Here is a 19,319-nt window from a genome sequence, read left to right as displayed (position 1 = left end):
TTTAAATTAGACTGCAAGGCTGAAATTTATCTTTATGTCACACCATCCAATTAGCCGATTTGATTGTGTACAACTAAACAATTTTTATCGTGGTATTTTCTTATCGAGCGATAATATTATTATATCGGTGGTGCGCGTGGCCGATGATTTGATATTTTTAGGACATTATTTTTATAGTTTTTAGGTCATAAATGCGTTTTTTGAAAGGGCATTTATATTTGAGCCCTATAGTTATTAGATATGAATTCGTTGTGATTTAAAATTCAAAACTAAGGCATATAGATTAAATATTAATCAGCACACATAAGACATAAAGAGGAAAAAATAATTAGAATAAATTGCACATAACTTATATTTTTCAAAAACACCAATTTTTAAACATCATCATAATAATGAACGTTATCACTGTTATAAAAATCTTCCTACATCTGCATAATATTTTATTTGTCCTTTTAAACTGAAAATAGGTATAGATTTTATGTTAGTCGATTTCATCTTCTAGAGTTCCAATTCAGCTTTTATCCCTAGGTCATAATTTGCTGATAATATAATATATTATAATATCATTCATCATTATACATTTATGCCGCTTTTAATATTTAAAAAATTAAGCTTATATATTTTTTAGGTTTTTTAGTTTCATGAATTACTAATAATTTATAAGTTATGACTATATCAGAAACTTTGAATTAAATTTTCAATTTTTAGCTATTCGAAATTGTTCGTTATTTTGACGAATTTCGAACTTAAATATTTATAAAAATTAATTCAACCTATGCATTTTAAATAGTTTTATATATTTATAAGAACAACTTTGTTGCAACTTGTGTTAAATTTTCAAACGTTTTGATCAAATTTGAAGTTTTTATTACCATAATTTATAGAAATAAAGCGTAAAAGAAAAAATGAAAATCTAAAATGTTTATTGACAACCCAAAAAGAAAATTTTATGTTTTCCATATATTTTAATTAGTTATAAGAATTTTCACTTATGTTTACCTTAGTAGATCCAATTTTTACCAGAAATCACTTCAAAGTCGAAAAATCGAAGTATTTTTACTGACCCAAAAAACAAAAGGTGTCGATAGACAAAAAAATACTCCAAACTGTAAAATCAATATACAATATACCTATTCATAACTCCGCCCAAAATCTAAAAAAACGACTTTAGCTTGGTAACTTTTTTATTTGATTTTTGAATCTGATTGTTTACAATTTATATTGCCAAACCACGGTAAGCAAATTTTAAAAACAATTATTCACAAAAATAAAAATATATTGGCAGTAAAAACAATACATATTTTATCATAAGAGAGTAATTGACAGAAAAATATCATAAATGAAGGCCATATTAAATGGGCAACGATTGAACACCCTGCTAACGAGTTATTAATTATTTTATATTTATAAGCAATTATTGAGGAGATCAAGACACCAAAGTCTTTTTAAACGTCGGATAACTGGGTTATCCGGAGATATTATATTGTTGAGATATTTAAAATTAATGTGTTTGGGTGAGATTGTAAGTTTCTATGGAAATGTATGTGCTATGTAGGTACCTAAAGGCTAAAGTTGTAATAATTATATTTTACGTTTATTTGTATTATTATGTTATTATATATTAATATGTTATTTTGATCCCTATTTAGATCTAGAATACATATCGCATCCAATATTTTAACAGTTGGCAGTCCACACAGAACACATATTGTTACTGGTCTATAGTAATATGTACAAAACAGATATGTATAGGGGGGATTTATATATTGAAAAAAAAAATGTATTTAAACGTTATTTTAATATTATTAATCATGTGCCTAACTGGTTATAGTAAAAACAATACTAAATAGGTGGTCAAAGTAGTTAACTGCACATTATCACAAAAAAAGATTTTAACTCGTTCTGCAACTTAGGCAAAAGTAGGTAACATCACTTTAACTTTTAACTCGTTAATGCCCATGCTGATATCGTCAGTGCGTCGCAATTTGAACCGTGCCACTTAATAGGTGTATTATTACTATATATTTTAATATCATGTGGGTATTGGGTAATAATAATTATTGTAATATCATATTGCGTGCTATGCGTATTATATAAAAGTTATAAGATTATCGTTCACAATAATGTCCATCTTTCGACCACGCCCATCGTTGACAATTTTCCCGTCGGAACGTTATCATTTGTAGTTGTTATCACCGAAACGATTATTAGTTGCGAAGTATAGCATTAAAAACAAAAAACAAATTCCATTCTACCATCATTATTACTCCTTGTGACAATTTCAACGGCACTGCGTTTTTATTCGTTGTCGATTGAGTAGAACGCAATACACACTAAATAAAAATTACGCACAGTCATATTGCGGCTATTCGATTGGGAGTGATTAAGTTTCGACCCGTCCGGTATTAATTTTTGTTTAATTTTTTTTTTCGTTTTGACAACATATCTGTATAGTCATGGATAGCACATCAGAAACTTCCAGCGGTTTTTCCACAATGAGCACCAGCGCCGCTAATATTCTTATAAACCCTACAAAAAAGTATTACCGGAAAACAGCTCATAGGTATGTTTGATAAATTTGAAAAATTATATGATTGTTACAATTTGGGTTTGTGTATTATGTAATAATATTAATGAAAATTATATCATTGTTTTGATATTTTCTATTTTTATCCTCCATCAGTTTCATTAAAATTAATTAATGTTTTTCATAGTATTATACATTAGGTAAGCCTATGACACTTATTTTAGGTATTTAATAGTAATTAGTCAATATTATGTTATAATTGTCTTGTGTCTAGATTATAACTTAGAAATACTGACTCATAAAATATTAATTTTCAATTGAAATAATTTTGTTTATCTTAGACAAGTACTTATGTATTTTTTATAAAACAAGTATTATCCATCAATTTTATTAAATAGGAACTATACAATTTGTATACATTTTAATTTAAATAATTGTAAAAATTCATGGGCTTAGTGTTCAAGAAATATTTAAAGTAGGTCAGTATTTTTAAAACATAAAAATATTTAGTGAAATTTATGAGAATTAAATAAATGCTTTTATAATTATATATTTGAAGATATTATACAAATTCATTGTACAGATTTGTAAAATAAATTTAATTAACCTAACATAGTTATAGGGGTTTTGTTGAAAAATTATTAAATACTGTAAAATAAACAACAACTAATTTGATTTTTTCATTTAAATTATTTAATTTGTTTTTTATTTATATGTTATTCATTTTTAATTAATACTGTCAAGCGTCAGTAAAATACAATTAAATGAAACCCAAAGGTTCAAAAGAAAATCAAGTTTAACAATATTTCTAAGATATCAAAAATGAATAACATTTATTTTATTAGTTAAAAATATAGTTGATTTAAATGAAATTTTTTATTTTAAGTTGTCAAGAGATTGACTTGTTGAGATTCTATTGTATTTAATTTTAGTTAAATGATATACCTATTGCGTAGTTATAAAATTATTTTTTTCTTTTGGTAGTATTAGTTTTATTTTTCATAATCCTGATTGGTCATTTAGACATGAATAGCAATATTATATGATTTTTTTTTATTATTATTTATATAAAAATGTATATATCTATTATAGGATTTTGTAATAATAAATATATATTTGTTTAGTTATAGATTTAAATTCCTAAATTAAATGTATTATACTTTTTAATATCTGTATAATATTAAATGCAATATATGTATTTAATTCCCGATTTAATATTTAGGAAATCCTAGGTAAACAACCTTTAATTATTCTACTAGTTTTTTCTTTTGTAAAAATGAGTAATTATTCAATTAAAAACGTATCAGATAAAATAAATAATAACGGTAAGTTTAACTAGTTTTTTTAGTATTTTTAAAGTAATAATGTTCATTATGAATGTTTAGCAGCTATTAAATATTTAGTTTATAGTCATTAATAAGCTAAATACTTATTAGTAAATAATATTGAATACTTAAATTATATTTTATAATTAGTTTATACTTTTTTGTATTAAATATGCTTTAATTCAAGGTAAATATAATAGGCTAAAAATATGAACTATAAAATTGTTTTAATGATAATTACCTAATATCCTTGTTGTATAAATATGATTATCTGGATAACTTATAATAAGATTTTAATATAATATAATAATTATAATAAAATACAAAGTTTTAATCACAACGTTCCACTACCAAACTTTTAATTGTTATGTATGTAATAAATTATTTTTTTACATATAAACTATAAAATTAATAATATTTGGTAGGTAAAATTATAGTTTATTGATCAAGATTATTATTGATATCTTTAGCAGCAATATTTAAAATTCCGTTTAAAAATATACAATTAACTAATATAATTTCTGCATACTACCATAAAATATTTGAGCATGTAGTTTCTATAAAATTTTTATACTGCCAAATATAATGTAAAATGTATATTACACTACACTAACTATATGAAATTATAAACATAGACAAATAATCTATGGTAGTTAATCCTTATGGTCTTAATACTTAATTAGCTCTTTTTTTTTAGTATATATTGAATTATTATAATATTTGCAATACCTACTCAACTATTAACGGTTTTTTCCTTGTTATGATGTATTTGTTGTTTAGTTTACTATATTATAATCTATGTGTTATAATTAGGTAATTATTATTTTTTTATGATTTATATGTTATATAAATTGTATTACACTAATTCATAACATTTTAATTTTAATAATTAAATACCTACCTATTACGAGTATAGTTAATAATTTTTTAATGCATCCGTAGTAAGTTGTAGATTATTAAAATTAATGAAATGTTGACAGCAACTTGATAAATTAATAGAAACTATTATTAAAGTCTAGAGTTAATTGGGTCAAAACGTTTGTGTAAATAGTGGTATCTTGGGGACATATTAATGTCTTTTTTAAATGTAGATTGTGCACTTATGCATATAATAGTTGATAATATATTTGTATGTTAAAATTGCATATGATATAATTTCAAATTTGCATTGTATTTTCCAATCAACAACCTTGTAATAAATTGTATGACTTTTAGTGACTTAATACTATTGCAGAAATATGTTTTGAATTTCTATTGCCTTGAGGTTGTAAAAACAATATGAGTATAAGTGAGGACTTATACAATATACATAGATATGTGGCAAAATATGTTTATGTATATAATCGTTGTATATTTAGATAAAGACTTGTGTGTTACATTGTTATAGATTCCACATTTTATAATTAAGTTTAGAGTTTATATTTGATATGGATACAATAAATTAAAATTATAATAAAATGAAATTGGTTGTTATACATTTTAATATTCTTACAAATAATTAAGCTTTTGTTTGTACTTATATTTTCTCTATGTTATCATAATGTTTGTGGATAGATTAGTAATGCTTATTTAATCAACATAAATTTCGATTTTATTCTTAAGTAAACACTTGAAGATATATAGTACAGTTTATTATTTCTAGCAATAGGTACATACAACTTTAATTCTATAAATGTAGATTAATTTAGATTAAAAAAATAAATTGAAAATGTTCAATTCAGTAATATGAGAATATTTATAATTATTTATATTTTGAATTTGATTAAGTATATTAGGCACATAATATGGAGACTGGCATAATGCCTATTTTTGTAAATTTATGTTTAACCTTCAAAAATTATCTATTTTAAAATTTCTTAATACAAATTGTTTTTACTCTTGAAAATAGATACATAGAATCAATAAAGTAATTTTCTACCTGTATAAAATCAATAAATTTAAATAGTTTTGGGAAATATTAATATACTTTTCAGTTATATTGTAGTAATTACCAATTACAAATATGTGCTATTTCATTGTTGGTAGGTATTTTTTTACATAGCGCCGTGGAAGTATTGCAAAAGCAGTTCCCACGGCGCCGTCGGTTTTAAACATGAAAATATAAAAAAGGTATTTTTTTATATTTGTTTACTTTGAAGTTGATACTTTAGAATGAAATTAATTGTATTAATTCACACTAAATAGTAATAATTGACTGTATTATCATTTCTAAAATATAATTCTAATAATTTAATCTGAACATTTTAAAATTTATTTGTAGGTATACATAGTTATTTGTGTATACATAAATATTACAAAACTTATACAGCAAAACTGTTTAGAATTCACTGTAAAAAAATGTGGAGTATATTTGGAGTATTCCCCAATATCATTGTAAATATCAGTGTTTAATATCGTAATAAATTGTATTTTTTTCACCGTTTGTTTCTAAATAAATAATATATTACGAGATTTAAATTTAGATGTGACACATTCATTTTATTTTTATTTTTAACTCAATATGTCTGATATTTTCTCAAAATAATTGTTATGTGCTTAGGTATGTTTAAACTTGCTTTAAAGTGTGTTAAATCAAATAAAAGGAGAACTATATTACAGAATAGTCGTCTCAATGTAAAGACAGTAATTTAAATATTACTGGTTTTTATCATACTCGTTTTAAAAAATATTGAAAATGTATGAACCTTTTAAATTCAATTTAGAATTTGAACACAATATTTTCGTTATTTTCAAGTTAAAATCATTGGCTGGTTTCAATGTTATGTTTAAAAAGCAACTAATAAAATATAATATTTAATAAAAATATTTTAAATATAAGCAGCTTAATCATGAAATAAGTAATCTTGCAAAAATTACATATTATATTATGGTATATCTAAAAAATAGTCATAGATAGCTACGTTAAGTAACCTTAAATTCTATAAATAAAATGTATGTAAGGAGATTTTATAGAATATGTTACACTGCATCTAAATTGATGGGCATCACGTTTTTGGCAGACTTGATAATAGTAATAATTAATACAATTATTGGAGTGCTATTAAGGGTTGAATATTACGTAATATCAAAATTAAACTGTTTAAATAAAAATAGAACTTGGTTACTTAAGCATCGTATTTAAATATTGATGATACAAAAAACATTGTATTAAATCAATTGAATTACCATATCGTTATATGTGTTATGTAGGTTAGTAAATATATCTTTATATAATGATCATTACTCATACTATATATTAGCCACTTTGTAATAACGTGCGTGTAATTATTATTCAAACAACAATCTTGTCAATACTATTAAATTAGTTGAAGCAATTTAAAGTAAAGCTTATATATTAATATGTGATAGAAATTGTCATTATGAATACAATACCTAATAGCAAAAATGGTAAGACGAGTAACTACATTTTGAATACAACGTATTATATACCTATTATTGATATATCTTTATGTATAGTAAAACAATATCATTATTAGGTAATTACATTTTAAAAGTTTGTGTGATGAATGAATTATGAATTGGAAGTCTACTGTATTTCTTATATATTTAAGGCATTATTAATGCTTGTTAAAATTTAATTTTCTTATTTTAAAACCTTGAAAAACGAATAAATTATAAATACATATATAGTTATGCTTAATACATACTTAACGTTTAAAAATTATATTACATATACATATCAATGATATAAAAATACATTTTATGTTTAATTAAATATTAATTTATTTATATTACTTTCACTATAAAATAAATTACAAGTGAATACATAACTTGCGTCTTGCCGCACGTTAATTTTGCAACTTGATAAACTAGTTGTTGCCTACAGGTTCTATGTATAGATTTTCACAATATCAAATAAAATTATTTATCAATTGGCTTAAATGTAAGATTATTTTTGCGCAGATATTAAAGATAATTATAAAAACAGCGTGTTTCTTCTTTTGAATTACTGTTTTTTTTAGGTACTTAAATTTCAAGATATGTTTACATACTTATAGTAATCATTCATAACTCCGTATTTAAATGTAAATGTTTGATAAATAATGCTAATGATGGACTTAATGAATTGTTTTATACTTATGTAGAATTAAACTAGATTGAAAACTTGATTACAATAAAATATATAACCTTGAGTACATTTTAGAAATTAATATTTTAAAAAGGTAGGCAAGTGGGCACCGCTCTGCTGTACATTAGGTGTCGAGTGGTTCACTATTATGGGTGTGTGAAGGTTGGATTCAATGATATATTGTTATATACGAAAAATGGTTCTAAGTGGAAATGGTCTGTCACCCTATATTACTAATAAGTATATTTCACGATGTGTTTTTTTAGTGTAGTTAAAATTAAATATCTATATGTTTATACCATATTATTGTATTACTGATATTAACTTTTTAGTCAATACCATCTTACTATACAACAGTTTAAATAAGTTAAATGTTGATATATAGGTAACTAATATCTTAAAATTAATCTACAGATGTTGAATTCCGTATAATTAATAATACTCGTATACATGCGTAAAAATTCCTATTTTTTCTTAAATTGTTTGTTTTTTCCGATTATAAAAAAAGTATTGGGGAAATTTGACCTCTCTAAAAAACAGAGCCCAATTTGCTATCCATAACCACCATCAAAGTTAAAAATTAAAGCTTTTTTCGATTATTTATCTCGTGAACATAGACACAAATAAAACATCGTTGTATAAAATCAATACATTTATTGCCCCGTTTAAAATCTAAAATCTAATGTATATTCTAATTTGGTTTTGATATAAAATTAAAATGCAATAAAATAATATTAATTATTAAAGTAAAGTAACTTACTTTTTATATTATTATTATTTATTGAAAAATAAGATCCATCATTATTATAATTATACTCATACAGTCATACCATTTGATTGAGTGTAAAGTTGTACATTTTGACAATTCATATTTAATTGTTTTTAAACTTTAGCTAGCGGTTATATTGTGCACGAGTCGTAATAATTGAATTGAAGTACGAGTCTGTTCTATGATAATATATGATAGAATAAAAATAAAAACGTATATAGGAAAATCGTTTTATTTTTACAATAGTTTGACTATGTATATAAAATATGATATCACTATAAATATGTTATATATTTTTCGTACGTCGTTTATTGTATTACTGAATGACTTTAAAAGTTCCCATTTCCTTATGGAAAAAAATTGTAGGTAATGATGGACCGCATTCGATAATCATTTCCCCTCCATTCCACTGACGACTGTCGTCTATTCGATTCGTTAAATTAACCATTATCTCCGAGAATATGATAATTCACGTGATTATTATTCGTACGCCGCTACTGATTGAAGGCGAAAATATGAAGGTGGAGGAGAAGGAGTATTACAAAGCGGCTAAGGAGGAAAAAATTTTTTTCTATCTATCTGTTTGTGATCTATCTGTATACGCAGTTCAGAGTTCGCCGCTGTAGTGTTATAATACTACCACCACTACCGGCCATTATACGAGAAGCCAGACCAGTGATAATATATATATATATATATATATATTTTATCAAACTATTCTAGTCGTAGGTTATAACTAATAATTGTTGTACCAAATAATAATTGTAGGCGGCCGTTGTTTGATATGTTCATCATTGAATTCGGGCCACCGTTTCGGTTTATCAGTACGTCATAACATCGTGTCACTATTAATTCGCGCGTTCGAACTTATACAATGTCGAGAATTCATAAACGTAAACAAACGGTGTGGACGAAACCGGTCGTCATTTCAAAACCATTCACTAACCTACCATTAATCAGTGTTATTGCTAGACGTGTTAATTTACACTTTGTACTACCTACTGCAGTATTATAGCGTGTTTGTTTTTATATTGGCGGTACATTCAGAGTTTCATTTGTCTTAGTGTTGATCACTGTCCATATAATTCGTATAAAAATATAATATCAATTGAATACGATAGGTATTTATAGTGTCATTAATGTTTAATTAGGTATTAAAAAAAAAAATTATACTCATAATATTATTTGTCGTTGAACGCTGAAGAATAGAAAATCCTGTACAAGTTCTCGCGACGATTTATTTTTTCTATTATAATTTTTTCTTTTATAATATCACTGCGACGAGTCACGTAAAAAAAAATACATTTTTTATCGCACTTTTCACTGCACTACGATGTCTCTAAAATCCAAACTAACGTTGAGGGATGATAAAATTGTTTCCCCGTTGGTGTCACCAAAACTCGCCAGATGTAATTTGTCGGATTGTGAATTGATGTGCTTTTTTAATACGGAAAAACATAGAAGCAACGCAAGGGAAAACTCTCACAGGTAAATAAAAAAAATATTTTTTGCTCCAATTGTGCATAATAATAAACTTTATTTTAACATACATAAATTATAACTAATCATATTCTAAGTTATATTAACACTGTTCAAAAACGAAGAATTGTGTAAGTGTATTATACTTACTTAACTTTTGCTTAGCTTTCTCGTAGATTTTTTCCTTTTGCTTGTATGGATTTTTAAAAGTTGTTACATCGTTTTTTAAAATAATGGCCAAACTATATACATTCTAGTAAATTATACGTATACACAATTATATATGTTATATTACACATGGATTTAGTACCTCTCACATACTATGTATAATTAAAATCCATGATTAAAAATATGACCATATTAAATTAGAATTATTTTAATGAAATTTAACATATCCGATCTGAGGGCGGTTGAGTATATAATATTATTTTTGGTTTTATATTAATAATATGAAAGTTAGCATCACGAATTATAAATTTTGCGTTTATTATTCTTGTCAATCATTTTATGTTTAAATATTTATAGACCGTCGAACTATTAGTGAATTAAATTATTTATACTGAGAAAAGGTCATTAATTATTATTCTGTGTCTGAAGTAGTCGTTTCATGTGACGTTTTTTTAAATTAGTATTAGAATTATTTTTTTTAACTTATGCATCTGATAGTTTTTTACTTTATTATTTTTTTTAATATTTTATAACAATCTGCACATTTACGTGGAATTAAATGCAAACCTTTGTGAGAGACTGACCTAAAGGGTACCGATTGATTAGATAACGTGCACTACGTGATTCGAACAGTCTTGTTCGTAATTTGCTCAAAGGTTTTCAGTTCAATAAAATACCTTACTTTTGTCTCCCCAAATTAATATTTAAAACACAATTATGTAAAAAAAAAAATTCAGGTTAGGTATCTTGAATCAAAGTAATTATATTTTTTCCGATAAATATTTTTAGGCACTATTTTGTACAACTCTATTGTTGTAACTTATAAAATGTAATCTTTTCATTGATCATAATTTTACTAATTATTGATTGTTCCCAGCAATGTGTTATTTTTATTATTTCATCAATATATATTATAATTTAAATAGTTTATTTAATGAATTCACCCTTTAACATAAATATTAATTACGGGCTCCAAATTTAAAAGAGAACAATATAAAATATACTGAGTATAGAAGATTATTTTAAATTCTAGTGTATCTTGTATAAGTAATTTTTTAATGCCTATCTATATTATTCAATACGAGTTTTGTTAATTTGACTAACATTTAACTGATAGATACTATAATTTAAACTGTATAGTATATTTATTGATTAATTATGATTTGTCTTTTTATGTTATCTTAATAGTCTGCTAATATTTTAATTGAGATATGTGTACGTGATTGGTCGTTTAAATATATTTTTCTTGGAATTTAGAAATGAAATAATCATTTTGATAAGCATATAATTTTGATAGCGCCAACGATAACTATCTTATATCTAAATGTAAATTGTAATTGAAATATTATACCTACCTATGTGTAATATTAAATTTAATAGTAATTTATAGTTGTGTAACAAATATTTAAAACCTTTATACGAAACGATATAAATTTAGCTTAATCATTTGTTTAGAATTTAAATTGGATATGCTAATTGTTTATAAATGTTATTAGAATTTTAAATACATTATTAAAAATAAAAAAACCTATAGCTTAAAGCTTTTTAAAAATTCTTAAATATTTTATAAAAGTTCTGGTAGTTTATTATATTTATTACATTTTCAGTAAACGTTTGTTATCACAATTTATAAGCTTGTATATAGATTTTAAAATAGGATGTAAATTTGACTGAAATCAGAGCCTATTTCGAATACATATATGTATATTACGCTTTAAAATATGATTGTGAAAAAATATAATCAATGATAGATAATAATTATACCTCCAAGGTTGATAATACATTTATCAATTAATGTTGATATTATAGTTTTGTAGTATAATATATGAATGATAATTTATTTGAAACGTCGATGTCTAGAAATGTTTTTCATGGTACGATTTTACGATTATTAATTTTTTAAACGGTTGCAACTATAAATAATCGTTATTTCATTTTTAATCTGCTCAAATATTTATGGGCATAAAAACAGTATTGTCGAATCTATTCGAATTCACTATAATCGATCATTTATTATAAACTAAGGGGTATTGGGTATACAAAGTAATTTGATTGTATAAATATAGCTAGGTGAGAAATGTATTCTTGGTACACGTGAATAAAAAGACATTATTGAACTATGATTAAAAATTGCAAATTACTGGTTTACGAATTAACAATTTCTATAACTGACAAACGAGTTTCTTAAAAATTTCAATTATACATTATTATTATTATTATTATTTAAACAGACACGAAAGTTTTTCAAATTTTAGTTAAATCCCAAAATTTTAATTTGAAAAGGAAATAGGCATTTTCAATAGTATATAGGTATAAAAATTAAATAATGGGGGTCACTTGACTGTACATCATGTAGGTTTAAAGCAAGGATCAGCAATAGGTAAAGGGAAAATAACTGGACCACCAACAATACTTTTATTTTCAATGCTGGTTTTCTGCACATAATACAGATATTTAGTTTTATGATGCATATTTTGGAAACTACGATGGCGTTCATCGTTTGTCGCCGTTGACAATAATAGTCATGATAACCCAACAATTATTTACTAGTAATTAAGTTTTTCTGACCCTAAAAATTTGTTTTCAAATTATCTGGACCACCATAGAATTTAATTGCCGACCCCTGGTTTAAAGTATACCTTGTTACAAGATAACGTTAAAATGGTTTTAAATCTACGGATACTCTATATTATACAGTCTACAATGATATTTTAAGTTATTTTATTTTCTCGTAAAAATATATTTATTTGCTGATTTAAAACGTTTAACGTCTCTATATAATCGTAGTAATCGAGTAGGTCATTGTAATGAATGTGTTAAATTATTTTTGTGTTTAATTCAATGATCAATTATTGCGTGAAAAAACTATTCGTCACTTAAAGTTGTCTCAGTATCTATTTCTAATTATATATGTATTATATTTATTCTTGATATAGCAATTAGTGATATATTGATACAACTTAGGTTATTAACTTAGAAAAATATTTAATATTAATTACATATATGAATAAATACATTGGTTTTTCAAGATGTAGATAAAGATATAAAACAAATTTGGAAAATAAGTATTTTTTATTGCTATTGTCTTCAATTGGACTCGCAGCTTCAAAAAGGTTTTTCTTGTTTTTTTCACAGATTAGGTACAGTGCTAGTTCTTTTCTTCGCGTCCGGACATCTTTGAGTGATATATTCGCCATTTAAAAAAAAAAAACGTATAGTAACATTTTCATTTTATTACTGATATATTATTATTTATTATACATTCTAGGAATTATACATTAAAATATGTACAGTTTAAAATAAATAATATATTGAAATTAATTTAATATATATCATAACAATTTACTTACGTAACAGTTTCAAGTAACTACTTGCAATTATATCACATTTAAATTAGATTCAATCAACAGCGCAGTTAATACAATTGTTATTTTTTGTTTAAACATCCAAGTTTATTATTGGAACTTTAATTTTTATAAATTATGCTGATTTATATATATACAATTTTTTTTTATGTATTTCGATACTTTTTAAACTATTATATAATAATAATAATTTATGAGTTGATAAATCTTGTACTGTAAAAAATTTCAAATGTTTTTAAAAAGATCAAAAAGAGTCAAAATATTTTACTATGTTCAGATAATGCTAATATAAATATTTTATAAAACATTTTAAGTCTACAACTATTCATTTTTTAATGATAACAAAGTCGATTCGATCGGAAATTGTTTGTACTAATACTTTATTTTCTAATATCGCGTAAATACTAACTTTTGACTCCCCTTAGTACAAGCTAGTTCAAATATGAAGATAAATACCACCATTAATATTGAACATTTTTAGCTGGAAAAAGTGATCTTCTTTGATCAGACAATAAAAAACACATATTTTAGTTTATGTAATCATTATATATGTTGCCCTGCTTAGAACCGAGTATAGAATCTCTAGAACCTAATCATAATATATATATCATTTAAGGTAAATAAATATACTATTAAAAATTATATTTATGTATATAATATATTATTTTATTATATATAAATATTTTTATAAGTCAAGTATCAAATACATTTACATTTAATTAGATTAATATGATACTACGTGTTATGCATTTTTCTTTGAATTGATAAACTATGTAATTTTAAATTAGTTAACCGTTTTTGATATTTTTGATTTCGTAGAAAATATACTTACATCAACTTCAACTTTGTTATTTCTTATTATACATGCGTGACTCATCGTTTACTGATTTTATCAGGTTTCTAGGTTTTAATATTTTTTTGGGGTATTATGACGTATGACGTCAAAAAATGTTTATTTAAAAATTAAAAAAAACACAATAATGCTTGTAGAAATTAACTTCCATCTTAACTAGATATTGTTTCATTTAAATTATCAATTTATGTACCTCAGATTATCGTTGGAATTTATTCATATATTTTTATTGTTCCTAAAATTTAATTGTTTGGGAAAAAAATAATTTATCTACGTTTTTAATAGAAACACACTTAAATTACGTAAAATATAATATAATAACAATATAATGTAATTTTAGATTCTGAGTAGAGTGATTAAATCATTGAATATTCAATGACGTGTATGTATTTTTCTATCTATCACCTTTTGGGACAGTAAAATCGCTTTTCAAAAATATAGATTTTTTCGGGAAAAATTATATTAACCTATCGTAGTATTAAAAGTAAAATAAATGACTTAAATCACTATGTTAATGTCTATGTCTATCAAAAACCATATCATGAAATATAATAGTTTGTGATCTATAGGCTGACAGACTGTCTTCGCTCAGAATCGTTTTTTGTTTACAATGATAGTTCATTGAAATAATAGTATTCCAAAAACCATATCCAATTGACACCTAATATACAGCTGAGTAGTACCCACTCACTTACCTTTTTTATTGTTATTTTAATTTGGTAGTTTAAATAGTACTACCTAAACATTTCCGATTTATTATTTCTTTTTACTATTGATTTACTATTATGATTGCTTATACGTCCTAAAATATATGTTATTGTAGGAAATAATACTGTTGTCCTGATGAAAATAGTGAAGCAAAATAAACCATTTAAAAGTTATTATCTAGATTAAATTTTCATATATTTAGAAAAAAACTACTTTATGTAAGTTTTATAACGTTAAAAACTAAAATTCATTGAATCGTGTACGTGTACTTAGTGTACTAAGGTAGTATATTATAATATACTTGTATATTTGTATTTAGTTTTCCGGTATTATATATGGGTACGAATACGAATGGCAATGGTACTAAAAATATTCCTGTTATGTATTATATTTATTTGCGTTAGTTCTATAACTTCTTCTAAATAAGGTCATATATGTATTCAGCTTGTTACAATCGTCAATTTCATGTTCGAGGTTTTTGCTTTATTACGTTGATCTATCAATATAATATATAGTTATTATTGTTTATAATATTAATATGGTCATTTGTTGTTTTGGTTTGCTCAATTTTCTGGTTTCATATGTTTTTATGTAAGTAGTACATATGCAATTTTTTTCTGTTGATGCTTATATATATTATTTTAAAATTCCAAACGTATTTTGAGAGATAAAGAGTAGGCATCATTAAATATTGGTATCTGAATTTCTTTCAATAACCAATTTCATATAAATATGCATGGAGCGAAATAACCATTAAATGTGTTTTGGTGATCTTTAGTCCATAAAATTGTAGACTTAAAATATTAAATTATATTTTTTCTGCGATTGTAACGCAATTAACTTATAATTATTATCACGATATTAATACGAGTGACCAATGCGCGCTGTAAATAATATTATAATAAACCGCTTATAATATAATACTATAATACTGTAATACTGCATATTATGATGTATATATATGTAATTGGTAATAACTCATAATAATAATTAATAAGTATACTATTTGGCATACAAAATATCACATGCTAATGAGATAATATTATATTATTAACTATGGAGCAAAGAACCGTCATGCTCGTGTGCACATGTAAAGACAATCTCGAGAAAAATACACATCGTATAGGTATAAGAGTATCGAAGTATGTAAGTAATATCATAAAACAACCATTTAGGGCAGCGGTTCTTAACCTTTTGTAGAACATGGACCTCCGATGAAAGATTTTTAGAAATCGCGGACCTCCTACCAATTTTTTATCGAATACCTTTTTTTTACAAAACATCGAATGTTATCATAACTGAAATTATAATAATTATTTTTATTAAACTTAATTTTTCATAACACTGTAATATAAATTATTTTATTTTTAATATTCTTAAAGCTGCCGTGGGCCCCCAACATGAGTATCGTGGACCCCAAGGGGCCGCGGACCACAGGTTAAGAACCGCTGATTTAGGGTATCGGATGGGAGACGGGACGTAAATATTTTGTGTGACGATTGACGATCTCAGCCGTCTACGCTGGGTTATAAATAAATCTATACTTTGTTCTCATACCAACGCCAAAAAATAAATAAGTTTGTAGGATTTCGATAATCGCGTCCACTGTTGTGCAGTCTTAATAATAATTTTGTTCTTACTTCCAATACTTGATATCTGATTTATACTAGATCACTGAACCCAATTATTTTTCGAATTATCATGGCATATGGTCGATAAATCACATGACCGGTCATAACCCGGACGATTTTGCGATTGTGATACGGATTAGATATATCATAAAATCTTAAGTGCTAGACCGCCCAGACACCACAGATACGAGAACCCTAATATGATTAGCATTTAGCTGTGGGTCGTAGTTGGACATAACCGTTCAGGGTAAATCAACCTAAAGTGTATTTAATAAATCTTAAAAAAGTTTTGTATTAATTATATATAATGTTAAGTCTAGTATTTACTACACAATTTTCACAAAGATAAAATACTGATATATTAACTCGAATTACTATAATTTTAAAATAATTGTATAAGTAATCATAGCATACCTATACTTAATAATATATTGTATTATCTTTACTACATAAAGTTTAATAATTTAGAAATTACTAGGTTGAAGTTTGATCTATATTGAGGATATACAATATACATCTAAAATAAAAACTGCTTATTAATTGGCAATAAAAAAATGTATTTGTTTCGACTCATTAGAACAATTAGTACAAACAAATTAAGTATTTTTAAATGTAGTTTTTAAGTATCTATGAGTTATAAGCGCCTAAAAACTAAAAAAAATATCATACTTTTAATATAGGTATAATATATTATTAAAGGCAATATAATGTGGGGCGAGTATACTCGATGAATTATTCTAAATGTATTCATAATACATAATATATTATATACCATCTTCTCTACGGTACTGTTGTAGTCCCAAGGTTAATGATCTGCATATTCCAAAAATTTCATAATAAGTCGATTTATTTACTAAAAAATATTTAATAATTAAAAACTATGACGTTTTCTGTATATTATATAAAGCAGGTATTAATAGGTATTACGCATATTATTGTCGCGTGACTAAGCCACTATAGCCGTCGTACTTTGTGGCAAGAAAAATTGTTTAAAAAAATAGAATAAACTTAGTTTTTAAAAATGATTTCCTTGTATCGAATATACTATTGCTTTGGCAATAATTTACGTGTAAAACCATTTAGGCAGCGACGACCTTATTGGAAGTGTGACTATTATTAATGTCATATTTGAAATAGACGGGGTCCCGATGGGCGAAGTACTGCTGAGTGTACAATTTGTTCTTAGCACCCCACGTATTTACGACGTAACTGTGGAAATTATTTCAAACTCAATTTAATTTAGTTTTTCGACATTTATACACTATAGGTCAAATGAATAGTAATCATAATAGTACACGAGTGCTTTTTGACTAAAAATTGTTGCCTAACTATAATAAGACCTAGGTACTTTTAATAAAATTTCATCGTGAAATGAGAAAATGTCATCGTTATCTAAATTCTTATGTAAATAGATTAAAATAAACTAGTTTCGATGTTTTTGAAGTAAAGTTGAGATTATATAATTACTTTGGCATTTAAAATATTTCTACATTTTTAATTTACAAATAAACAATTTCACAAAAAAAAATATAATAATAAACAAATATCAACATGGAGCATACATATATTTAAATCCTGTCGAAAACCACGTTCGTAGAGTAATCTAAACTCAATTAATTTCAAGAACTTGTATAATATTATAGTTAAAAAATTGTATAATATTATCGAAGAAACAGCATATTAATTTATTATACTTTATTGGTTGACGTTTATTCGTCTTCATCGTAAATTATGATTATTATTTGTTCGAAATTTGTATTTCGTTCAAAACGAGTTTGTCACATATTTTTGTATTTTACAGTCTACATTTTATTTTAATATAATATTATTGCGAGACAAGAAAATTATATGTATTTAAGGGTGGTCGGCCGGGTAGCGTGCTTTCAGTTATAGGTCAGGCAACACTATAATATAAGCACCTTTAGCGTCATCATTAAACACGTTAACGGTAGGTAATAACTTATAGTTTCTGTGAGTTTTTCACGTATAGTTTAAGAAAATTATCGCGTGTGCCTACGCTATATTGCAACATTGATTATTCCAGCGTCACGACGCACAAACGTGATAATATATTGTTACCTACTATAGTCTGAGATTATATAATATTATTACGGAACTTTATAATTATTATTTTATGTGTATTGATACATTCCTATTATTATTGATTTTTAATAGCGTTATTTTACAACGAAATGATAACGACACCATGTATTATGTATAACACGTTTTATATGAGTGTATAATATATATTGTAATAGCCCCCTAACTTATTTACATAACAATATTGTTATTACGTAAATAAATGAAGTTAATCCAGTTCGATTTTTAGTATTAATAATTATTTTAGTTAAATACTCTAAATATTAAGCTAATATAATATTAGAATCAGCGGCGTATAGAAGCGTCAAGTAAATTTTGTGCGGGA

General features: G+C 24.8%; 1 protein-coding gene across 3 annotated transcripts in view; it reads left to right on the top strand.

Annotated features, from left to right (window-relative positions):
• Positions 1 to 2,208: 2,208 nt before the first annotated feature.
• Positions 2,209 to 19,319, top strand: part of LOC113556158 (cytosolic purine 5'-nucleotidase) — a 32,883-nt gene continuing 15,772 nt past the window's right edge. Inside the window, exon 1 of one of the 3 annotated variants that reach the window (XM_026960943.1) lies at positions 2,209 to 2,563. In XM_026960943.1, coding sequence (XP_026816744.1) covers positions 2,457 to 2,563 — 107 coding nt within the window. In that variant the 5' untranslated portion in view covers positions 2,209 to 2,456. Of the gene's footprint in view, positions 2,564 to 9,466; positions 10,179 to 19,319 lie in introns of those variants that run through there. The other 2 variants (XM_026960942.1, XM_026960945.2) reach the window with 2 other exon arrangements.

Source organism: Rhopalosiphum maidis, chromosome 3 (assembly GCF_003676215.2).
Source record: "Rhopalosiphum maidis isolate BTI-1 chromosome 3, ASM367621v3, whole genome shotgun sequence".
Lineage (NCBI taxonomy): Eukaryota > Metazoa > Arthropoda > Insecta > Hemiptera > Aphididae > Rhopalosiphum > Rhopalosiphum maidis.
Note: the sequence above shows the minus strand (reverse complement) of the source record. Positions and strands in the feature narration are given on the sequence as shown.